Source organism: Vanessa atalanta, chromosome 19 (assembly GCF_905147765.1).
Source record: "Vanessa atalanta chromosome 19, ilVanAtal1.2, whole genome shotgun sequence".
NCBI lineage: Eukaryota > Metazoa > Arthropoda > Insecta > Lepidoptera > Nymphalidae > Vanessa > Vanessa atalanta.
Genome location: NC_061889.1, coordinates 9,725,848 through 9,751,504, shown reverse-complemented (window position 1 = coordinate 9,751,504; position 25,657 = coordinate 9,725,848). Strand labels below are relative to the sequence as shown.

The following is a 25,657-nucleotide window of genomic DNA, read 5'->3' as shown; positions in this document are numbered from 1 at the left end:
ACTAAATAATAGTAAAGTTATTAAGAATGAGTGTGATATTTAACTAAATTAGTTTTATAATTATATGATTTAACTTTGTAAAAGAGAATCTGTGTATGTTTAAAATAAAAAAAATTTAGAATTTTTCGAGATTTTCAAACTTAACATCAAAGTAATTAAGAATTAATTTTATTTTTTAATAAAAGTTGATTTTTACAAAAAAAAAAAAAACTGTTCTTTTATTGAAACTGTGGTAGCGTTTAATTTGACAGACAATAAGTAAATGTAATGCTTCTTATATTGAATAAAGGAATTTGAGTTTGAATTTATACATGGATCGGAATTGGGTCTCTAGGAAAACAGGGATTGGTGAGACCGTGCCATGTCCGTCAGTGAAATACTATTGTCCGATGATGATGAAAATAACAAAAAAATACAGAAATTATTACGATTGGTTGTACTGGAGGACTGACATAATCCTGTTACCTCTGTAACTACGTTACCTGACTGCTACGTATATGGTTAATTCTTCTGAGCAGCCAAGTATACGCTTTTACAACGGCTACCAAAAATGTTCGAAAATTTTCAAATAAAACGCAACGCTATCGATTATGTGCTTTAGACTAATTGTTTTTTTTTTCAGCTAGAAAAGTAGAAATTCTCGGCTTTTTTCTATTATAATATATGACCTACATGGCCATATATTATAAATAATAAATAAATAAATATTGGACAACATCACATACATTACTCTGATCCCAATGTGCTAAAGCACTTGTGTTATGGAAATCAGAAGTAACGACGGTACCACAAACACCCAGACCCAAGACAACATAGAAAACTAATGATTTTTTCTACATCGAATCGGCCGGGAATCGAACCCAGGACCTCGGAGTGGCGTGCCCATGAAGACCGGTGTACACACTACTCGACCACGGAGGTCGTCGAAATATGTCGTCGATATTATACATACATAAAAACCTTCCTCTTGAATGAATTCTTTATTTCAATGAAAACCGGGTCAAAATGCGTTGCGTTAAAAGATATTACAGATATTAAGCTATGTACAGGATAAAGGAAAATCGAATGGATACGAAAACAAAAAAAAAACACTAAGAATTATAATGACAGAATTTAATAATAGTAAATTACATTCAGCATATAAACACTTATATACAATAAAATAAATAAGAATAAATTAAAATTTTAACTATATCTCAAATATTCCTAATGTCATGTCAAAAACACACTTCAATGTTGTCCTGCTATTCCGTGCAGTGTTGTATCGTGATATTATATTTCATTTACAATTAAATACATTTTTTAATGATATAAGTAGGCGGATGGGTGGTCCACCCGATGGCAAGTGGTCACCACCTCTTCCTTACACCGCCCATAACTAACTAACCTTGGGAACTAGGATGTTATGTCCCTTGTTCCTGTAGTTCCTGAGCACTGCTGATAGGCGGTAGAATATCTGATGAGTGGGTGGCACCTACCTAGACGGGCTTGCGCAAAGCCCTGCCACCAAGTCATTCTACCACATATTAACTAACCACTGTTCCTGCCTTCAATTTACGATTTCTTAATTGCCTCGGGTCAACCACGGATTACGAATTATAAAAAAATGGGTTCATAATTCAACTCACTGTGATATTTGGTCACTCGTGTTTTCATCAACCCGCAGTGAAAAAGCTAATTTATATAGTATTAAAACTTTTAGAAGAGTCTTTTATCCAGCCTGCCGGAAACCAGCCTGAGTAAACCAGCCTGCCGGAATCATGACCGTATACCAGCTAGTGGAAACACGTACAATAAGTGACAACGTTAGGTATATCATTCAATTAAAAACAACAAATTTATAAAGGAATTACAGCATGCGTCACGCTTTAGACTGTGAAAATCTAAAATATAAAACAAAAAAATCTTCCTTAGAGTAGTCGCGTATGATGTATATCATCTGACGTCTTAAACGTAATAAGCAAGATTAATATTAGCCATTCCTTACATCAAACCACTGTGTTGGTACCAACTGACGGCCAACGGTAGAACCCCGTGCGCTCTTAGGCCAAATAGAATAGGCGCGCTTCTCTTCCTGTTATACACTTCCGTTCCCTTTCACGAAATAGTTCCCACAAATTGCCGGATAGCGAGATAAGATGTTACAAATCAAAAAAATACCATCCATTATCTCTAACTTAATGTAATTACATCAGTCGGTATGTCTTTATTGACATATCGCCTCGTAGTCCTCATCCTAGCCGCTGCGACACTATCGAAAACCCACTTCGAACAAACTTGTCCACTTTCCCGCCCTATTGTAACGTCAAAGACAGCTGTGACGTTTCCGCCATTTTGTTTTTTCGCGCCATTTCGATTGTCCTGCGTGACCGCGCCACAGAGTGTCAAGAGTTGGTCCACCGCTTCCTTTTGTTCCGCATTCTCGGATACACGTACCCGCATACCGTTAAATATGTCGTACGCGTACTCGGAATGCATTTTGCAAAGAGCTGCCCTCTCGATACGCGCCTTCTGTCGGGTTTAAATACATACTTACTTGTAAGAATATATAAAGATATTAAAATTATTAAATTTATGAATAATTATGAATAACTTTTGATTTCTCGTTTTTATCGATTTTACCTACAGCATGTTTATATATATATTATAACAGAAGTCAAAAGTCAGAAGAATAGTCTTTATTCTTTAATCGACTAGACTAACGACATTTATATTTATACGACAAATGCAACTTGGTTCTTTTATGAATCAAATCACTGATTCTTACCCGCTTTAGAATCTGAATCCAGATCATAGATACTTGGATTGAACCAGATTTGTAACATCTGATCGTAGATAGCCACGTCGTCTAAGTCTGAAATCATTAAATAAAGCACAAACCTGGGATATCTTTATCAGATGTGGAACTTCGTAACCGAAATGGTGCAACCATCGCTTCGCCTTCACGGAATCTCTGGCCCACTGCGCGTTCAGCACCCGGCAGCCCCTCACAGCACCCAACAACGCATTTACTGTTCTGGGTTTGTCTTTCTTGACCAAAATCTCCATTGAACTAGTCAAAATATTCCCATTATCCCGGTCGTATTGCGACATGTTCGCGATATCTTCGGCCATATTTGGATTTGAAATGTTCGCAACACCAGATATATTGTTGCAAGTACACAAAATGTCAGCAACATTTGTTTCAGTCGGACGCTGGACGGTTACGTTGTTGAGGAACATTTGCGAGAGGATTTCTTCCGGCGTGTTGCATTTTTGACACATGGTAATTTTATCATTTTGTCTCGTCACGTGTGTCCGTCTGTTCATCGCGGGTATTTCCGCAGAGGACGCGGTACAGGACCCCATTAGCACGTGGGTTGTCTTCTTGTTAACGTGATTTTGAACTTTGCCGTTCAACTGTTTTATTGCCTCCCATATCTCGTGACGCTCTTTTCTAGACATACCAGTTAATACCTGCAATTACAATAGAGCGCTCCGGTATTTTACTGGCAACATTGAGTTTTCGTGTGCTTTTTTTATTTATTTATTTATATTATAATAATGAGCAAGACACATGCTTAGGAATGTAATCGAACTCGAACTCGTGTTAGTCCGTAATTTTAATTAGTGTTCTATATATAATAGTCCACTATCGATAGTTAAGGCGTTAGCGATAGTATTGATAGTCTATCGATAGTATTGTCACATGTCAATATTATCGATAATATCGATGGTCATCATGAGCAATACTATCGATAGTATTGCAAACACCATTACTTTTAACCTAATCTATCGATAGTCCGATACTATCGATAGTAGCGCTGCTACCAATAGTATTGCTTACAGAGAGCTAGCGATACTATCGATAGTATTGGCGTAATCAATAGTATTGCTCACGGAGAGCTATCGATACTATCGATAGTACTATCGATATCCTGATTAGTTTTCGAGGTAAACTATCGATAGTTCTGCAACTCTGGTTTTAATGTATGTTCTGATTGTATTCTGGTTGTGTAAGTATTAGTTAATAAATAAATATGGTAATACTTACAATTCTAGGCGATCTGTCATTCTGATTTCTTGCAATAAATTTGTTTAAGTTCGCGTGTTTGGTTGGAGCGGAGCCCACGAGCCTGCGCGCTATCCGCTCGGCGCGGGCGAGCTCCCTCCTCCCTCGCTGCGTCAGTTTGGGGGGTGTTTTCTTCGTCGCGATTGGTGTGTCTTCTTTTTCTATATTGAAATATATTCAAAAGTTATAAATTGAAAATGTTATAAAAAATATTCCCTATTAAGTTTAAAGCACATACTAGCTACCCGCCCTGGCTTCACACGGGTACAATTAGGGTCTATATACAACTTTTATATTGAAGAACAAACATTAAAAGAAACATTCTTTATTTATCCGGCTAAGAATTTTGAAATTTACTCTGTTATAATATGCATGTATCACTTATATAAAACTTCACTTGAACACTCTTTTTATCGATAAAAACCGCATTAAAATCGTTTGCGTAGTTTAAAAGATCTAAGCATAATGCGAGCAAGGACTTAGTCTTATATTATGTAGAGATATAATAGTTACATATTAGTGCAGTTAAAGGTCTGTTGATTCATATTAAGGGATAACATCGTAACCCCCAAGGTTGGTGGCGCAATCACGATTTTTTTTTATATTGTCCTCGTAGTGATTCCACTCCACTTGGTAAGTGGTAGTGGAGTCAAAACACGAAAACGGCCCCTACTTTCACGAAGAACTGCATTTGCCGCCATTTCGGCCCGGAAGAGGCCTCCTCACGTCTCGTTTGAAGGAATCCAGATCATCAGAGGAAGGGAGCACAATTGCTCAATTGTTAGCGGGGCGACAAAGTAAAGAGTTGCCAAAGTTTATTCGTGCGAGATGGAACTGCTGTCACAGTTAGGCGGTGACATCGAGATCCAGCACATATTACCAGATTCATCGTCAGTATTGACGTCTGCCTCCTTCTGAGTGAACAGCTTCCTCTTGGACTTAGTCGGCTTCTGCGGCGTGAGCGAGGCGGGCAGCGCCCTGCGAGGAGCCGTGTTCACACGGGTTTCAGGATCTGAAAATTGTTATACTGTCTATAATAAGAAGCAGCCATGTTTGAAGGTGGACTGGTAAATGGATCACCGGTTGATACTGTAAGAAATATTAATCACGCCTTATAGCATGCGCTTATAACCTCGGGAACTAAGATGTAATGTCCCTTGTGTCACAACAATACGAAGTATCTGTTTGGAGAAAGAATAATTGATGGGTGGTACCCAAACGGGGACCAAGCCCTACAAGCGAGTAATGTTTTTACATATTATTCAAATTAAAAATTCGACATAGAAGTATTACACTTTCTTATTGATTGTCAAAATTCTACCACCGACTCGGAAAGACACACCTCATGTATAAGAACCGGCGAAAGAAAATAAAACAGTAAGGACTTCTTTCGACTGAAATTCGTTTTAATTTTGCGGATCCTTCATATACGAACGATTTTATATATGAAGGATGCACAGATTAAAAAATTTTTTAATTTAACAAATCATTTACACAGATATCTTCACAATAGTCATCAATATCGATTCGTTAATAAATCATATACACAAATAAATACACCAATCACTGAATCTATTACAAAAGAATAAGTATAATGGTGGAAATTTCGAAATTGAATGTAACTGTCGATCCAAGATGGCTGCCGCGCTACCATCGACGCGACGCTTCACTAGAGCGCCGTTCAACTCCCATTGACACTGTTTTCCCACCAGTATATACTGTATTGTTGTGTTCCGGTTAGAAGGGTGAGTGAGCCAGTGTAATTACAGGCACAAGGGACATAACATCTTAGTTCCCAAGGTTGGTGGCGTATAGGTAATGTAAGGAACGGTTAATATTTCTTATAATGCCTTTGTCTATGGGCGGTGGAGACCACTTACCATCAGGTGGCCCATATGCTCGTCCGCCAACCAATGCCATAAAAAAAGTATGAATAAACAAGATGGAGCCGAGATGGCCCAGTGGTTCGAACGCGTGCATCTTAACCGATGAATTCGGGTTCAAATCCAGGCAGGCACCACTGAAATTTCATGTGCTTAATTTGTGTTTATAATTCATCTCGTGCTCGGCGATGAAGGAAAACATCGTGAGGAAACCTGCATGTGTCTAATTTCAACGAAATTCTGCCACATGTGTATTCCGCCAACCCGCATTGGAGCAGCGTGGTGGAATATGCTCCAAAAACCTTCTCCTCAAAGGGAGAGGAGGCCTTTATCCCAGCAGTGGGACATTTACGGGCTGCTCATGCAAACAAGATGGCGCACCATGCGCCGTCATATAATTAAAATAAAAATACCTGGCGAGACAGTTCTGTCGGATTTGTCAAGAGATTTATCCGCCGACGTGTCGTGCGACGTGTCTGTGGTGTTTGTTGTATCGTGTTCCGTTTCACTGGATATCCGCAGACGGGCTGGTTTCCCTGTGATTACGTCAACGAACGTTAACATAACAAGTAGTTTGGAAGAGATTCGGCCTCGTTACTGTAACTTATGCGTCCATGCGTTTTGAGTATTTAAATTTTGATATTTTATTTTAAAAAATATTCTTTATTCAAGTACAGTCAGAGTAAAAAAACCTTCGTCAGTTTTCAAATTCATTCCTTTATCAAGTCAATTATAAAATTCAAAAGAATCGTTAAAGAGCGTTTGTGTGCTAAAGTATATTATACAACAATAATGACTTTTTAGTTGATTGCACACCTTGGGAATGAAATGATCGCCTCCAGGCTGTCTCAAATAACTAAAACATAATTATCATTGTACATGCAAAATGGTTAAAAAAATATATATATATATTCCGCTGAGTCTCTTCTCAGGTCCGAGGTGCTAAATTCCGAAACGGTGGTAGATTTTTGACAATCAATAAGCAAGTGTAAACACTTCTATATCGAATAAAGATTTTGGAATTTGACTTTGAGTCGTAAACTCTTAGTACATTTTGAAACTAAAGCATTAAACAGAAAACTGCACATAAAATTAAACTAACATAGTATGATAACTAGGTTCAAAATAGTGTACATTGTAACGCAATATGTCATACTCAATCGGTAAAGCAGGTTATCGCGATACTGAGCACACGAAAATAGACCTTAAGGTGACGAACCTTTTCTTACCCCGACTGTACATAATTACAATAATCATAAAAGCACTTTTGAATCACGTAACAGCGTTGAAATCAATTTAAAGCTACCACCGGTTCGGAAAGTAGATTCTGCCAAGAAGAACCGGCAAGATTCTCAATAGTCTCGATAAATTATTGAATAAATTTTAAGTGCAAGCTTTTTTATCTTTAACATAATCTTGTATTGAGTAATATGCCCTATTTATCAATGATTTTTTGACAAGAGCTTTAAATTTTTTAATAGCCCATACAAATATATACTCATTAAGGCGTCAATGGGTGAAATGCCATAATTTGAGTTTTTTTTTCTCGGTAATATATAAAAAATATACTTAAAACAATTATTTAAGTAAGTCCTAAAATATTAGTAAAAAATACCTTTGTCACTCTCGACACTGTCTGATAAGAGATTCTGCAACGATATGTTTTCTTGTTCGGCTTTTCTCTGTAAATAAAAAAGTAGATATTCATAAATCATAAATTTTAACATAATTTGAACTTAAAATAGATATAACTTTACTCTTAAACTAATTTGGAATCTAAATATCGTGTCTACATGGGCATGAGATTTAAGTTTTTAAATTTAAATCTCATTTTTCAAAAGTACATAGCGCCTAAGCTATCCTTACTTTCCTCAAAATTTTAAATTCAGACCAAATTTCCCTTCAAATTATACATGTCAACTGAAAATAATATTTAACTCATTTTAATAACTTTTGTCTATAAAAATACAAATATAATAAAATTACGTACTTCATAATTATACATATTACCGTAATCAGTCTACACAGATAAATGTTGAAAATTATTTTTGTAGTTCGGTTATAAATATTGTACAAGTACAGTGACGTCACAGGCGACGCTGAGGCTCACCAGCAGGCGGCGCAGCGCGGCGGGCGAGGGCGGGTCGGAGGCGCGCGCGGGCGCGGGGAACACGCGCTCGGGCAGGCGCCGCCGCGCCGCCGCGCACGCCTCCACCCACAGCGGCGACACCAGCGCGCACGCCAGCGAGCGCGCGCGCGCCCGCACGCCGCGCGCGCCGCCTGCCGGACACCGGGGCTGGGTCAATTGTTGTGTGTGTGCGTGTGCGTGTGAGTGGGCCGTGTCACTAGGCGCAAGGGACATTACATCTCAGTGCCCAATGTCGGTGGCGCCTTGGAGTGATGTAACGAATGGTTAATATTTACAGCGCCAATGTATGTAGGCAGAGGTGACCGCTTAACATTAGGTGGATCTTTTGCCCGTCTGAGTACCTATTAGATTAAAAATAACGAATTTTGTATTATGTTGGGGTCGGGAGTGAGCCAGTGTAACTACGGGTACAAGGGGCATAAAGTCTCATTGTTAGTTTCTCTGTTTGTTTAAAAATGATAAAAATATATTGTTCATCTAAATAATGGAAAATTTCCCTGTTAACGATAACACTGTCTTTTCAGATATTTATTTTATATATATATTATTATTATTATATATATTATTATTATATATACAGATATGAATTAGTTATAATATCTGACAAGTCAATTGACTTGTTATTGTTTAATTTGATTACCATTGAGGTCTTAGTCTTGTTTAGTTACTATTTACTGCTTGTTACTAAAGAGTCCTCTGGCAAAGAGCCTACTCTAGTACAGCCTTCTGGCATACTGTCTCATACTTTATAGTATAGATACTAACCAATCAATCAAAAATAATGAGATTTAGACATAGACAATTTTACTCCTTTTTAAGGAACCCTACTAATTTTTTAAATACGAAAGTATCTCTATCTGTTACCTATTCATGCTTAAACCGCTGAACCTATTTAGATGAAATTTGGTATGAGTGTGAAACATGGTTCAGTGGCCTATGTCCTTCCACGGGGGAAGGACATAGGCCACTAATTCACTTCTTGGGGGATTAAAATGGGAGTTGAAGGTTTGTGTTCTATAAAGTTTTATAAATTATATTTATGTGTGTGTTTTATAGCAAATAGATATAAATAATTCAAGATTGATAAAAGAACTGTAATTCCCCTGGGATACTCTCCTTTCATACCAGTTATTTGCAGTTTTGATACCGGACCAGACTAGTTAAGTACACAATTGACAAGAGTTATCATAATATTCAAATTCAAAAGATACCTTTATGAATATTTATATAAGAACATAAGTTTCATACCCTGAGACCAAACTAGATGTGTAACGAGAGGACTCCACGTTGGTACGACGGAAGCACCGAGGGCTGTTAGTGCAGCCCTAAGGGGTAACGCTTTAGGCTCTGATCCTACGTCCACAAGGACCACTGTCCCACGAAGTACTTCAGAAACTGCAAACTGTAAAAAACATTATAACACTAATAAATGCTTTTGTTAAAAACTTATTGCTATATGTAAAGTTCGTAAATCTATTTTACGAACTTTACATATAGCAATAGGTTTTAAAGTGTTAAAGTAACTATAATAAAATACTTTTTTGTATACCTAGACCAAGGAAAAACAATCTTACATATATTTTTATTTAAATATACAGTCATATTAGTAAAAAGCAATTTTTACCATGTGGAAAGGTAGCCGCGAAATATTATTAGATAAAGAAATACAGGCAGGTTTCCTATCTATATCATAATTAATAAGAGTCAAGCTGCTTATGGGGCAACTGGACAAGTAATTTTTTTGTTATAAAACATATAACAAAAGATGCACCTTGTTTCGGAAAAGGTTTTAGTATCCATCCTCCTGCCCTTATATAAATTTTACTTGGGGTCGGCGCAGCATGTCTTCTTCTTCCATACTTCTCTGTCAGATGTCATCTCACAAGTAACATTCTTTCTAACCATATCGTCTTTCACACAATCCATCCATTGTTTCTTGGGTCGTCCCCTACCTCTATATCCATCCAAATCCATACTCAAAACCTTTCTCACAACATGGTCCTCATTCCTCCGCATAACATGACAAAAGGTTTTAGTATAAAATTATTAAAAAAAAATAGTTTAGCAGTATCACCTGCTTTAAAATTTAGATTATTAAAATGCCTGTTTTTGTATTAAATATATGATAGACTGAGATTAAATTTTTTTATACCCTAGTATTGTTTAATGAAGTATTTATTATCTATACTAATATTTTAAAACTGAAAAATATTTGTTTGTTTGAACATAATAGTATGTTTGTTCTTAGGAACTGCTGCTCCAATATGAAAAATTAATTCAGCATTAGAGCCCTTTTAATCAAATAAGGCTATAGGATATATATAATCATTTAACGACTAATAGAAACTGAGTATCGGTGAAAAGTGTTGCCTTCTTAGAGCTTCCATTGCGTGCTGTATAGATGCTTAGTTTTGCATCATTCATACTTAGAGAAGTCGCTATGAGCAGCTAGTCAAAACATAAATGTTTAACTTACATTAGTTTTTTCATTGATTTTTGTAATTTGTTTACTAGGTGGTCCATTCTTCTTTGGGAATGAAATTATTAAATTATGCTGCTTCTTAGTAAGGACATTCTTGTTGTTTTGCTTTAAAATTGGTTCATTGCTTGTCCCTTTTAAAGCTGACCATTCTTCCCTTAGGCGTAATCTTTCAGCAATCGCTGAGCGTCTCTGAAATATTTTAGAGTATTTAATGTATTAACAAAGATTTATTTAATGTAGTTAATTTAATCTTATTAAGTTATATTGCATATGAACACAATATATCTCAACATAATTTATTAAATTATAAAACTCCACTTGTAATGTTGTTTCATAATAAAAACATGCAGAAACTTGATATTCACAAATACAAATTAAAGATCAGATATATTAATGAAGACTAATGTCAGTGTATATGGTCTAGATCAACCATAAGAGGGCAAAAGCATCATTCAAGAGTAAATTGATATGATATCATTGGTCAACCTTGGATTGACCTTATTAATGTTGGTTGAATCCATGATATTATTTATGGATTTGGGAATAAATTGTTGTTTTAAACATAGAGGAAAACCATATAATTTAAAATCACAATATAGCTGAGCTATTAAGAAATTGCATGAAATATGTATATCTAAGGTTTGTTTATCATTATTCCTATTTTGATTGGAATAGGCTATAGATACAACTATAACAATAGAAAATATATTGTTAAAAAGATATAAGAGGGTAATCTGAAGAGATAATTTATTAACATAAAGGGTTTGTAAATGTGTTTTAGTTTATATGCAAAACTGTAGTTACTCAGCTAAGACCTGTGTCTAAGGACTGTGCGAAGTGGCAGAGACAAGTGGTCCATCCTGTGGTACAATGGTGCGAAGAGTTTGGCTGCTTTGCAAACAGCAGGAGGTATTATGATAAACAAACAACTTTGACGTTGTCATCGTCATCAATTCACATGATATCTTGGTCGGTCTAAATAATCTAAACTAATATTATAAACATAAAAGTAAATCTGTTTGTTGTTCTTTCACAGTCAAACCACTGTATCGAATTTGATGAAATTTGGTATAAAGTAAGCTTGAACTACAAGAAAGGACTTAGGCTGCTTTTTTATTCCTAACACCAGATGACCTACTACTAACACAGGAAATAACGGTGAAATACAGAAGTCAAATGAAAATAGATTTAGTAGTTCAATGGATTAGTGTTGTTTGTGTGTCCTTTACTACTTTTTGCCATTGGAATGAAATAATATATGTATAAAAACACATTTACAAGCAATTGACTACACGATCAATTCTAACGAAATTGTTAAGTTATCGTAAGTTATAGAATAACACATTCACTTACAAGTCCTGCAGCGCTTTTGTTATTTTCTTTATCCATGATATCATTAAATATTTCGAGTAATATCACAAAAACAAAAATGTTTAGTTACACAATTTCATTATATAGCACTCAACAAGGCCATACAAAAATTTATAATATGTCAAACTTGTAAAAATATATATAAATTTCATATATTTTTCTAAAATTAAAACCCAAATCAACAAGTCACAACAAGTTTGTCGATCGTATATTTTGTTTACGCAATGCAAGTAAACAGTGACAGATAGTATGCAGCAACTGACAGTAGTGATAGTGCTGATCTTTAATGTTATCGATTAAAGGTAAAACTGTGATGAAAAATGGAAATAAAATATATATATTGTTAATAATTTTAAATTCATAATAAGTGTAAGATTGTAAACCATGTGAAAAAAAGATTATTAATAATATGAATTATGAAGAACAAATAACTTACGTATAAATATTTTTTTTAATAAATCATAAATAAAAAATTTTTAAATAATAATAAGTATTTCTTTATAAAAATAAAAAAAAATATAAAGATTTTATGAATATGTTTAAGCGGAACATAAAATTTACAGTAGATAAATAAAAGTTAGAAATATATATCGATAGTCGACTGTAAAAGAATTACTGCAAATCACTATTTTCATATGTCAACTGATTTCAAATGTCATATTATTGTCAAAAGATTGGATAATGGATATGTGGTGACCACATATCGAAGGGCTTCGAGCGATGCAAACTGGCCGTCTCGATCCCACTATCATACCTAGTTTGTGACGCGCAAAAAAAGGCCGGTAGACCGCTATATTACTTCTTCGTGTCGATCTGTATCCGCTATTATCGTGCCCGCTTATTACGCTTATCTTTCGCCTTTAGTTTTTATCTTCCTTACGCTATCAATATCTTCTCTTCTAATTTTATTCCTTTTTTTAATTAATATTTTTGTCAAAAAAATATAACAATTATATCGTTTCTTGAGAGTATTAGGTATTCCGAGAGATCTATTAGCAACCTATAGATACATGCACAAGTAAATTAAATTTGTATTATAATAATATTAACATCATATCATTACACAATGTAATAATAACTCAAAATATATCAATATTTAAGGTATTTCTCCTTTTCATTATAAAAATCATCAAACCGAATTTATGGAAGTCTCTTTAATGTTAATGTTGTCGTTAATTCAAGTAGATAAAACAGAGTATCTCGTTCTCACAAAATATGCTGAGCTGCTGATTGCATCATATCAATAGACGGAGGAATAGATCTCTTTTAAACTTCATAACAAAGAGACTCTTCATAAAACATTAAAACGACATTAAACAAACGTTGACGTAACACGCAGGGATTTAAATCCTCTTATGAATGTTTATTAATGAACTTGTATTAATGCTTTCCTTTTCTAAATCACTCATAAAAGAGAGACGCAATATCAAGCCCTGTAAATACTTTAAATTATGGTGCATAAAACAAACACATACCTATACTTCTATAAATAGTTGGAAAATAAACAAAAACATTTTCAAATTCATTGTTTATATTTTAAAGCGTTGAGTTAACATTTATTACATCTATCATGTTAGGTTTAAGATGATGTTTGAACTTCAAAGAGGCTTTTTAACGTAAAACCATCTTTCAAGGGCTCAATTGCTAAGCCTAAGTACGAGTTATATACAGGTTGAATTTCCGAATCTTCTCTGGAATGTGCTTGTTGTGATGCCAGATACAAACTCGGTCCCATTTCACCGCGAGGTTCGCCGATTTCTTCCAACTCTTCTATAAAATCATGAGACGGTTTGGCCACCTTGACAAATAAAAAAAAACAAAGACACAGTACGTTAAAACCTCTTACGTGAAGGTTTTCAGTTTCAATGTAAAAATAAATATATATATTTTTTAAATGAGTTTAGTTGTTATGTGTAGTTTAATTTACAAAATGTTGAGTTCTTTTTAAATTTAATTGTTTATACATATATTGTGTGTGTGTACGCCTATGTTAATAAGCACTGTTAAAAAGCTTATCAGTTCGCTATTGTGATGAATCTTAATTGATCATAAGTATTCTGTTGTGAGCTCATTGTTTAATGTCTCCTGTTTGATTCACTATATATTCGATCAAATTAAGACCATCGTGTCTTGCAGACAATTATAGTGAGACCACAGACAAAGTAAATAAAATTCAGGATATAATTGGTTACTTTAAGACAAAAATCTCTAGTACAAATCTCTATATTACTAAAAAATTTTGAACTTGATTCGTTTTTTTTTTTGGTTAGGCGAACAGGCAAGTGGGCCACCTGATGGTAAGTGGTCACCACCGCCCATAGACATTGATGCTGTAAGATATGAAGACCAATGCGCCACGAACTTTGGGAACTAAGATATAATGTCCCTTGTGCCTGTAGTTACACTGGGTCACTCACCCTTTAAACCGGAACACAACAATACTTAGTATTTCTGTTTGGAGGTAGAATATCTGATGAGTGGGTGGTATCTACCCAGATTTACATGGTGGTAGGGCTTGCACAAAGTCCTACCACCAAGTAAATCTTTAATCTTTTAAGTCTTCAATCAGAATATAATAATAACTGATAATCAACTACTCTGTAACAACGAAATCCATTTCGACCGTTGTCAATTGAGTTATTTGTTATTACGGAATACAAAATTACGAAATGTCAGAAACTGTTACAAGACCGAGACGGATCAGTGTTAGTAACTTTTCAAATTACCTCAGTTCCCCAGTTCATTTCAACACCAAACACCGGTCTTTCAGTGTATGCTTGATGTAAGGTCTGAAGCTCAGTGAGTAATGGTCGAAGTTTCTCCTTCGGATCAGCTCGGAAGCCCAGCACATAACCACCAGATGTAGCTCGGATTACTATGACCAATGCTTCGCCGAATTTTGAATCTCGGATCGCGATCTGGTATTGAATTTTAAGATTTTATTAATACTTTTTGTGACTAATTTCAACCAATTTTATGTGCACTTAAAAGGTAAAAATCTTTCTTTAGTATTACATGCTTTGCGAGGTTTGATTCAGGTCTTAACGTGATATTATACTATCTAAAATATATCCCCTTAGCCCAGCCGTGGGGTACTTCAGTAAGAAATACTCGTATTGTCGATAATTTTCTGTCCCCACACGAACACTTTGCCGCAACAGTTGTATCAAACGGCATTGGATTGTTTACCTGATTATTGCAGCAGAATTGATATAAAATTATCATCAGCTACTCTCGAAAGGGGCTTACATTTCAATATGGCACAATGAGGCTTTACTTTTACCGGACGTGTTCTATTTTTAATCCTGGTCCATCTATCGGTCATCGAATATCTCCAAAGAAGTTTCACTTCGAAAAATATTTAGTAAGATGTATTTGTAGACTTACACTTTCAATAGTTATATACGGCATCGATATGTTAAATGCGTCGTTAATGTCTGCGTACCAGACAATCCGTACATTGCTCACTATCATCGTTCCCAAGTTACCAGATTCGCTTGAAAGGTTCCAAATACCAGACTCATTGAGGCTAATCTTAAACAAAAAAAAAAACAAGACGATTATATATTGCTAAATTTTATAATTGGCAAACCAGCCAAATGCTACCCGTATTGGCCAGTTTGATCACTGGTCATAGTGACATTGGCGCTGTAAAGATTGCTTTCCAGGGTCTGCAATAACGCGGACTTTTAAAGTTACAGACTTGATCCAATGGTCTACCCTTACAAGTGAAGCCGCGACACGCTCCTAATTTTGTGTAGAAGGCCATAGGAAGCCAATCTAATATTAATTAGTCCTAATTAACAGAGATGTTATGGAGCGGCGTTACCGAAACCGATAATTTTTTTTTTAAGTATTATATTATTATTTTTGTATAGTGTTATACTTAAAGACAGTAAATTTGCTAGCTACATATTTTAAATCTATTAGATTTTTTTCTGCGATTATACCTAATACTGAATAATAGCCTACAAATAAATTAAAATTAAAATCTTGTGACAATTTCTAAATAATGTAATCGAAACTATCTGAAACGATCGGATAATCAGATACAATTTCGTATCCGAAACCGTTAAAAAAATATTCATTTATCCGTATCCATAGCCAGATTCGAAATGACATATCCAAAACATCCCTTGTAATTAATAGAAAATGCTGTTACATTTCAACAGTATAAAGTGGTCTAGCTTCTAAAAATTCCGAACACCAATGAATACTCTATAATATATCTTCGAATTTATCATAATTTACAAAAAAATATTCCCTTAAAAAAATTAGTATTTTTTTTTTTGGCACAATTGCTTTGGACTTGATCTGTTTTATAGTATGTAACATTTTACTGTACTATTGGTTGGAGGCAATTTGATTTTGGTGGGATATTTTCACTAGTGCGACGGAAATGGAGGGGTTACTATAGATATATAGACAGGAAGTATGGTCAAATATAACACATCATTAGCGACAATCATGAAAAATATATTTTTATTAACAGTTTTTCTTTACAACTGTTAGTTTTATACATTATTATGTGTTAAATATAAAGGCTAACTAAAAAAGTAGACCAACTGAATTGAGCTTGAACGGAGAATTAAGCCACGATGATTTGATTTTTACCTTTACACTTTACTAATTTGATTATTGCTTCAATGTAGAATAAATCTACTCATTTAAAAAAAAAAAACCTTTTCTTTACTACTTCTGATTGTAGGATGTCTTACAGATAATTGTTGCTATTATCTTAGAAAAGAAACTGAATTACGTATATTTAATTGATTTCTCTGTACGCTTAACATATACTAGTGGGTTGCACGCGGTTGCGGTTGAAACTTCGCGTTTATTCAACAGTTTTCTACAAATTTCGAAGCCTATGACAGGTTTTGGTTTCATTTCATTTCATTTTAAACTGACGACTGCTGTATGCACGTTTTACATTAGTTTTTTTATTTGCAGCCTTAGCGCCGCTCTTTATCCGCTCAGTAACTTCTTTCTGCTCTCTAAAATTAATTCTTTGTTAAATCGTAATAATTTACTAAATTGCAATCAAGAATTATATTTAATATTCCGTACATGTCAGGCTGGACCTCTTCGGAATACAGTTTACAGTCTAAACGATTTTTTATGTGCAGCTACCGTCCCATAATCACTGGGACCAAAATCGGCTTACGCCATTAATATATAAGACGTGAATTATTATTTATAAGTTTTATTGATTAACTTATAAATTAATAGTTCGTTAAGTGAATGTTGTAACTTTCTTTTGGAACAATAAACATTTTTAAACCTAGACTTTAAGTATATCTTCTATGGATATGTGTGTATACACGGTACATATACCAAAATAACATTTTTTACAATTTTTGTCTGTCTGTCTGTCTGCCTGTTTGTTCCGGCTAATCTCTGGAACGGCTGGACCGATTTTGAAGGGACTTTCACTGGCAGAAAGCTGATGTAACAAGGAATAACTTAAGCTACAACAATAATTCAAACGTACGCACGAAATCGAGGGCATAGCTAGTTTTCATTATAAATTCAATATATGCCTACCAATACTGATCGGATAAATATAATATATCATTTTCAGATAAAACTATTCGCCGTATTTCCTCCACCAATATGCCAAATTCCCCGTAGATAATTTAACAAGTCAGTTTCATTAAATAAACTATTGTCATCCTCCTGCCCTCATCTCAATTTTATTTGGGGTCAGTGCAGCATGCTTTTACACAATCCATCCATTGTTCCTTTGGCCTTCCCCTACCTCTATATTCATCCACATCCATGCTCAAGACTTTCGTCACAACATGGTCATCATTCCTCCGCATTACATGCTCATACCATAACAGCCGGTTTCCACACAGCTTCTCGGTTACCAGTGCCACTTTCCAACATCCTCATACTTACTCATTCCTTACTCTATCCATTCGCGTAACACCACACATTTCTCTCAACATTCTCATCTCCGCCAAATGCAATTGTCTTTCAGTTATTCCTTTTGTAGTCCAACACTCTGATCCATAAACAAATAAACTGAATAAACTATTAATAAATTTAAATTACCTTTTCAAGTGGCAATACTCGTAATTGTTTATTATGTATAAATGCTCCTCTTAGTTTCAGATCGCGATACAATCTTGACACTGCATATGATCTGAAAAAAAAAACAAGACCATTGCAGTCAAACGACAAGTAAATTATGGTCTGTTTTCTTGTCAAATGTGACCAAAAGTAACTTAAATGTCATATTTATACAGATTTAGAGTAGACTTGATACCGCAAGCCGGATACCAAGCTTGTCCGAAGTTTGACGTGCTACTTTAGTTTGTGTTCGTGTAATTGTCCCGTTATAAACTGTAATAACTCTTCTAAGGTATTATTTTGAGTCAATGGAGATAACCTACCATCGGTAAGTAATTTATTTAGTTGCTCAAATAGCTGTACTAATTTTATAAATCATTTATAACGCATGACGAACACATGAAAAACGAAGCGGTTAAATAGCCGCTGTAAAGCCTTCTATTTTTTTTTCATTAAAATAATATCCGATTTTTGTGTACCACTTATTATGATGGTACTGAACCAGAATATATTGACATCATCAGCTGTACAAAGTTTCAAATTTAATCAGACGAATGGCTTAGGAAAGCAGACGACACAGACCAAGAAACTGTTAAATAATTTATCTCATTCATATAATTTCACGTATATAATATACATCACTAAAACAAAAAACTGTCTAGATTTTTAAATCGAGACTTCTTTTGGCGCGAAAATATTAAGCTGATTTTAAATGCAGTGTATCTTTATTCTATCGTGTGTCACTTTTGTCATTAGTTTAGCTGAACACGTATTTTTTTACTTACTTATGAACACCAACAACGGACGTGTAATGCCTCACACAGTTCGGAGACAGGTTAGTGAAAACAAATTCGTATTTATTTGTTCTGTAGCCAGCTAACACGTACAACGCCTGCGTAGTGCCTCTCAGACCAGAGTTGACGATCTTTGTGTTCGTTGATAGAAAACAGTTGAGACCAATGGCTGGAAAAAAAAATCGACTGAACAATTCACAGACAAGCATTAGAACTTAGTACAGACGGTATTTCTAATTATTTTTATTAGAGATATTACTAAGACGTATTTTGTAGTCTTTAAATATTTTTACACGTCGCACTACAAAGCAAAAAGAAACGGGACCACTTTATTATCTTGGTGTGCGTAACAGCTACCCTTGAAACTCGCCAAACGTCACACTTTACTAATGTCCATTTTTTCCCCTGCGTTCTCTGCTTAGACAGTTCCTCTAGGCATAAAGTTAATAATCAATAGTTGAAGTCGCAATGACGCCTGAACAATATTAAATTATCGGTGTGCCTTAACAAATATACTTTTTTCGTTGTCTTTATTCTGACATAAGTCATGTCACGCACACTAAGACATCTTGTACGCACGAGCTTTACTCATACCAATGCGGGCCGATAATTTAAACTGACTACAAATCGGTACAAAAGAAGATTTGCCAAGAACAGTCTACATAGAAATCTGTCACTGAATTTGGGTATTCAAAACGCAGTCAATGCAATTTAAATTGAATGAATATCTCAGGATTTCCATTGAAATTCATTTCATTGAACGTACAACCTCAATTTAAACCATAAATTTATTTAACACTTTATAGATATCAGAAATAAAACTGAATGTTTTAAATAAAAATAATAATTATTACTTAAAGAGAAAATCCAAGTAAGAACATTTAACATATTAATGAAAAGGTATAATCACGAAAGCTATATCTGGCGCGTAAAGTAGTCACGTGACATTATTTTATATTTCAATCGAATTTAAACGAAGAAATTACAGATTTAAAACGGAGGAACATAGCGGTTTGTACTGTCTAATGACTGAAAAATGTGAACGTTGTAAGACATTCTGTAGTATATTTAGTATCAGCATTGCACCCGTGCGAAGTCGGGGCGGTTCGCTAGTATAATAATATTCCTTGAAGTATTACTTATATTAAAATCTCTGAAACGCGTTGCATATATTGGGTAAGTAGTTTTTCAGTTTGACATTACATAAAACACGTCTCCTCATTGATTGTTATTGATTGTATTATATTATATTGTACTAATATGTATATAACATTATAAATGAGTCTGTCTATCGGTTGTTGTTATTGTCTCTTTCACGGCCAAACTGGTGAACCAAATTTGATAAAATTTGTTATGAAGCAAGTATGAACTTCAAATACATACATACTTCAAACACAAACATAGGCTTTATGCCTAACACGAGACGACGAACCCCAGAAAACTAGAGAAGCCACGTCTTCAAATAGTTTATGATAAATTATTGAGTTAAATATAATTACACAGGTTAATCCGGGGAGAACCCAGAGAATGCCAGATGATCCTCAAATTCGTGACCACAAGTCTTCCTTTCATGCCACTGTTTCCCTTCGTATCTTCTATCGGTTCTATTCTGTCAAATACCTTCTCTCCAGCTCGAAGTTTTAGAAAACTGAAAATAATTATCTCATTACAAGTTTTTAACTTATATTAGCACGTGTATCTATGTTGTTTTGCAGCTAAAGGTGCAAATAGCTGAATTTAGGTAAAAATTTGTTTGATTCTGGAGTAGATGTCATCTATGTATCTGCTTAATATACCGTACATGTGTTTAAGTTATTGGCACCGATAACTGAGAAGTTAAGAAGAAGAACTGGATGGATCATGTGAAAGACGATATGCCTGGAAATAATGTTACTTGTAAGATGACGTCAGATAGAGAAGTATGAAAGAAGAAGATATGCTGCGCCTACCCCAAATTAAATTGGGATATTATTGTAAAGTATTGAAGTTATTTTTAAAGGTGATTTGATAGATAAAAAAAGTTGATTAGTTTTCTATGTTGTCTTGGGTCTGGGTGTTAGTGGTACCGTCGTTACTTCTGATTTTCCATAACACAAGTGCTTTAGTTACTTACATTGGGATCAGAGTAATGTATGTGATATTGTGCAATATTTACTTATGTATATAAATATATATATGGACGTAAAATTAAGCACAAAATCTTTTTTATTCAATATAAATTCAGTCTTAGACATCTATCAGACGTTTTTTTCAAATGAAGGGTTAAGTCCAGTAGTGTGATGTTTTAAGGCTCGTTATTTTGATTTAAGAAAAAGTAAATTAAAATTTTTGTACTGTATTTTTTGTTGAGATTTTTTTACAATAAGAACTACCAAGATTTGGTTCGGTAAAAAATAGATTTTATAAGAGGATAGGGTAGAGAAATCCCCCTAAGTGCTATCACTATCTCTACGCCCCTTAGTGGCAGATAGATAATATTTAACAACATATGTAACATACAGCCTAATACATCAAAGGAATAGGCAATGTTATCTGTAACTAGATATAATTTACATAATAAATATTGTAAGTGTCTGTCTATATTAAAATAATTTTAAATATTAAGCTTAAATATATTTTATTTGTTATGGCGTGTATTTGCGCAAGTAGGAGTCAAAATGATACGTCAATGTCAAATTAAAAATTCTATTGGTGTTTATTTTTTTTAATAAAATTATATACTATCTCCTTGAATTAGTTAAACATTCAGATCGAAAATAATAAAAAAAAAATTTTTTTTTTTGCTGGTTTTACTATGACTTATCACGCGCACACTAAGAATCTTAGAAGCGCGAGTGTTACTCATATTAGTGCACGCTACTAATATTTGAATGTGAATAGATCTATATTCTATTATAAGTGACACTGGCAGAATATTTTGCGTCTTGCGTAAATAAACGTCAGAAGAAAAAGAAAAAAAAAACATATTCAATCTCCATACAAAATCCACACAAACAAAACCACAGGCAGAGCTCATAGGAAATAAACAATATCTCACTCAAAAGGTAGATCAAATAACACTTCACGGTCTTCCCACACAACGCCTTTTTTAGCTTTCGACATTTTATACATATATTGTGTTTCATAAAGGATATCGGCTTCAGTGTTTTTATTTTTGTATCTATGGAAACGCGTTGTTGGATAATAAAGCAAAAACAGCGCTGTTACATTAAAGCGCTTCAGTCTACAGCTTGTTTTAAAATGACAACTTGATTGTTAGAACAACAACATTATTTTATTTATTCGTTACGTCTACAAAAATGCATTATTCGTGTTAACAACATATATTTATATACATGGTTTTATTTAATTCAACGATTTGTGGTCTGCTATCGCGAATTCCATCAATGATTATACATTATGTGGTAAAATTTTAGCCACTTTTTAAGTACCATAACACGAATGACGCATTTTGTGTTTTTGCTCAATGAGAATATTCATTTCGTTTTGTGTTTGAGATGCTTATGAGAGTGACTCGAAGAAAAGGATGAATGTCTGCTTGAGAAAATAACTAAGCAAAGTGATTAATTGAACAGATAAACAAACGGTGATGAATTATGAATAATCGAATCAAATAAACCGGAAATTACTATATGATTATAAATCATTTTATAAAAACGGCTATATTAAACTCATACTAGATAATAAGATTCACTTTGTAAAAGACATGTAAATATCTACGAAATAATAATACTTTGTGCCCTCGTATATGTATTGTGGTACCTTTTTTGTCTCTGTGCAGTGAACAAAATTATGAAAATTGAATATTTTTAATATTTTATGGAGTATTTATTAAAAATTGAAGCTCATGTATGAATGAATCTTTGTTTATTTTTTATTTCAAATGTTGCTGTCTACAAATGTCTTTGATGCCCTTTAAAATGACAATCGAAAATATTTATCTGTGGTTTTTCGCGCGTAAACAGGCAAGATGGCCGTTCGCTTAGCGCCAATAACTTCGTTATGGCAGTGCTGTCAATTTTAAAAGTGGTTAAGTGTAAACGACAAGTTACTAATCGTCGAAAACATCTTAAAAGCCCAATTTTATCAGATTTGTCTCCTTTGTCGTTTAAGTTTTAATAAAATTTATCGTATTTTGACATTTAAGGCAAATGAAAATTGTTCTGACGTTGTCTGTTCTTTGGGCATTATTAATTAATGACTAACGAAGTATTCAATTCAGTCTTTTATTTTTAAATTTTCAGTAATTAGACCAAGATTATTAACAGTACGAAATATTCGCAAATTAAAGGAATTTAATTAATAAAATAAATCAATTGAAATTGTTTGATTAGGTACCACATATTCTACTAGCAAACATCAACTCAGTATGTTGTTTTGTATTCCTGGTTGAAGGTTGAGTGAGCCAATGGTACTACAGGAACAAGGAACATTTTACTTTCCAAGTTTGGTGGCGCTTTGACGATGTAAGGCGTAGTTAATTTTTCTTACAATTCTAGTGGATTGCCGTGACCACTATGAGGTCTACTTTTTAGTATACATGACTATTTTAAAATTAAAAAAACTCTCAGCAATGATTATTAAAAAAGTCAACATGGCCGGTTTAATATATGTTGCTTAAGGCTTTTATGTTACGAACTCCATCAATTTGATGTTTACCATTAAAACGATCGTTAAATGTGGTTCACGTTTTTAATGGCTTTAAGTGTATATAAATTACACTCAGGTGTAATCAATCGTAATTTCATGTAAAAATGCAATACTTGAAAGAGTATTTCTATAGATGATAATGCAGCATATAATGATTAATAAAAGCACTTTGTATTAAGAATGTGTGAAACGTTCCTTATTTATTTGAAGCTTGTAACTAAATAATTATAAAAAAATTAAAAAATAAACTTTTTGTTTAAAGCAGTTCTTATGTACAAGGCATTTAAACCCATATAAAAGTTTTATATTGACCCCTATTGTATCAGTGTGAAGTCGGGTTAAGTACTAGTTATTAATATTCTATGTGTATAAATGAATAGATACTCTGTTCGAACTTTAACAAGAAAAAAGTCAAATGAACAACATTTGACAGCAAATCGACGCGATATCATTGGTTAAGAGCTTGATTAATCTATGATATTCGCTATGGACTTCCAATAAAGTGGTGTTTTGAACGTCAACGAAACTGTTATCGAAATTTTTAAAGTAAAATTAAAGTAGAAATAAGTTGTTAAGTCGAAAAGTGTTGTATTATAAATACAGATATATTATCAATCAGAAACTCTGAGTTATTAGCAAATCGCATGAAATACGTAAATCTAAGGTCTGTTTAAATTTTTTCCTACTTTCATTGGAATCTATACTAATATTATAAATGTGAAAGTAACTCTGTCTGTCTGTCTATCTGTCTGTCTGTCAGTCGCTCTTTCACTGGCAAACCAACGAATCGAATTTGACGAATTTTATTATGAAGCTAACTTGAACTCCAAGGAAGGACATAGGCTACTTTTTTTGGCACGTGACAACCGACCAATAAAACGCGAGCCAAGCCGCGGGCGACAACTAGTTGACTATAAATATATTTGCGAGAACCGATTTCGGTCATGATGATTGTTCTTAATGAAGACTGCTGATAGCTGATACCTAAAGAGATATAAGAAATAGGTTTGCTGAAAGAGATGTACTCTGCCTTCCCTCTCTGATAGTCTGATGGGAAGCCCATCGTATCAATTACTTGGTGGATAGTTGATACCTACACTTTACTGGTAGCAGAGCTTTGTGCAAGCCCGTGTGAGTAGACACTAGCCACACATATATTCTACCGCTAAACAGCAATAATTAGTGTTGTTGTGTTCCGGTTTGAAGGCTGAGTGAGCCAATGTATCTACTGGTATCATGGCATCGTAGTTCACAATTAGTATTATGAGGACTGATTAATATTTCCCAAAGTATCAATGTGTATAGGCAGTGGTGATTAATTTCCATTGGGCGTCCCTTTTGCCAGGTTCTTCATATTCAAGGTTACTCCAATAGACTAATAGAACAAAGAATACTAAATCGATAAATGACAAGGAACATTCTGAGCCAAATAAGAAAGTTTCGTCAGATTACAATGACAGCTAACAGTTTTAACGGAACGGAAAGGAACGGAAATTTTAAATTTAATATAACACTATGAGATGAATATTTTGGAGCCCACTTGAATAAAGATTTTTTTGATTTTATTTACATCGCAAATATTTATGTACATAAATTGTTTTTTTTTTTTTTTTCAAAGTGAAGACCTGATTTGAATGAATTATTTTCGGTTATATTTGGCATTTTCTTTTCATCGAATCCCGAGGAAAATAAACAACAGAAAATGTATTTATTATTTATTCAGAAATTCATTTATTACAATAGATATTTACATAAAGAACTGTAACGTTAACCAATATTATGAAACGGCTTTGACACCGTGTGAGATATTATGGAGGAATTACTATGAGGAGAACTATTCTTTGACAAATTTCATTCAATTCCGTTTAGCCGTTCTAGCGTGGTTGGATAACAAAGATCCATCCATCCGAACTTTAGCATTTATTATATTAGGAAGATATATTTTCATTGTATCTGTAGAAAAAGATTTAGTAATAGACCCTTATATTTTAATGGTCCCCATTAGTCATTCGTGGTTACGGTTAACTGTTAAAATTGGACTATAAATAGGTCTTTCAAAAAAATATAGCATTACTAGGATATTCTTTAAAAGAGCTGAAAAATCTGGACTCGATTCAGTGGCGTAGCTAGGTGGGCTAGGGCCCCGGTGCATAGAAAAAGAATCGTGCCCTCGCCCCCTCTTTAACGTATATTGGCATTCAA

General features: G+C 34.0%; 2 protein-coding genes across 2 annotated transcripts; both read right to left on the bottom strand.

Moving 5' to 3' along the window:
- Nucleotides 1–1,433: 1,433 nt before the first annotated feature.
- On the bottom strand, nucleotides 1,434–12,123 carry LOC125071302. Its single transcript, XM_047681492.1, has 10 exons — nucleotides 11,919–12,123; nucleotides 10,560–10,754; nucleotides 9,332–9,485; nucleotides 8,045–8,214; nucleotides 7,550–7,616; nucleotides 6,348–6,470; nucleotides 4,932–5,063; nucleotides 4,034–4,212; nucleotides 2,881–3,456; nucleotides 1,434–2,511 (listed from the first exon to the last, which is right to left on the bottom strand). Exons 1-10 carry the CDS (start codon nucleotides 11,952–11,954, stop codon nucleotides 2,173–2,175), a joined length of 1,971 nt encoding a protein of 656 aa, XP_047537448.1. The 5' UTR covers nucleotides 11,955–12,123; the 3' UTR covers nucleotides 1,434–2,172.
- Nucleotides 12,124–13,515: 1,392 nt separating this feature from the next.
- On the bottom strand, nucleotides 13,516–21,907 carry LOC125071471 (Bardet-Biedl syndrome 5 protein homolog). Its single transcript, XM_047681730.1, has 7 exons — nucleotides 21,843–21,907; nucleotides 20,305–20,453; nucleotides 18,797–18,974; nucleotides 17,994–18,084; nucleotides 15,324–15,470; nucleotides 14,663–14,854; nucleotides 13,516–13,734 (listed from the first exon to the last, which is right to left on the bottom strand). Exons 1-7 carry the CDS (start codon nucleotides 21,905–21,907, stop codon nucleotides 13,516–13,518), a joined length of 1,041 nt encoding a protein of 346 aa, XP_047537686.1.
- Between the last annotated feature and the right edge of the window lie 3,750 nt (nucleotides 21,908–25,657).

Coding starts and splice junctions, on each gene's coding strand:
- LOC125071471 (XM_047681730.1), bottom strand. CDS start 21,907: ATGTCGAAAGCTAAAAAAGGCGTTGTGTGGGAAGACCGTGAAGTGTTA. Junction 18,975..20,304: donor TTCTCCCCGGATTAACCTGT/GTAATTATATTT, acceptor TTTTTTTTCCAG/CCATTGGTCTCAACTGTTTT. Junction 14,855..15,323: donor CGTATATAACTATTGAAAGT/GTAAGTCTACAA, acceptor ATTCAATACCAG/ATCGCGATCCGAGATTCAAA.
- LOC125071302 (XM_047681492.1), bottom strand. CDS start 11,954: ATGGATAAAGAAAATAACAAAAGCGCTGCAGGACTT. Junction 7,617..8,044: donor CCGCGCTGCGCCGCCTGCTG/GTGAGCCTCAGC, acceptor TTTTATTTACAG/AGAAAAGCCGAACAAGAAAA. Junction 2,512..2,880: donor ATCTGATAAAGATATCCCAG/GTTTGTGCTTTA, acceptor TAAACCCGACAG/AAGGCGCGTATCGAGAGGGC.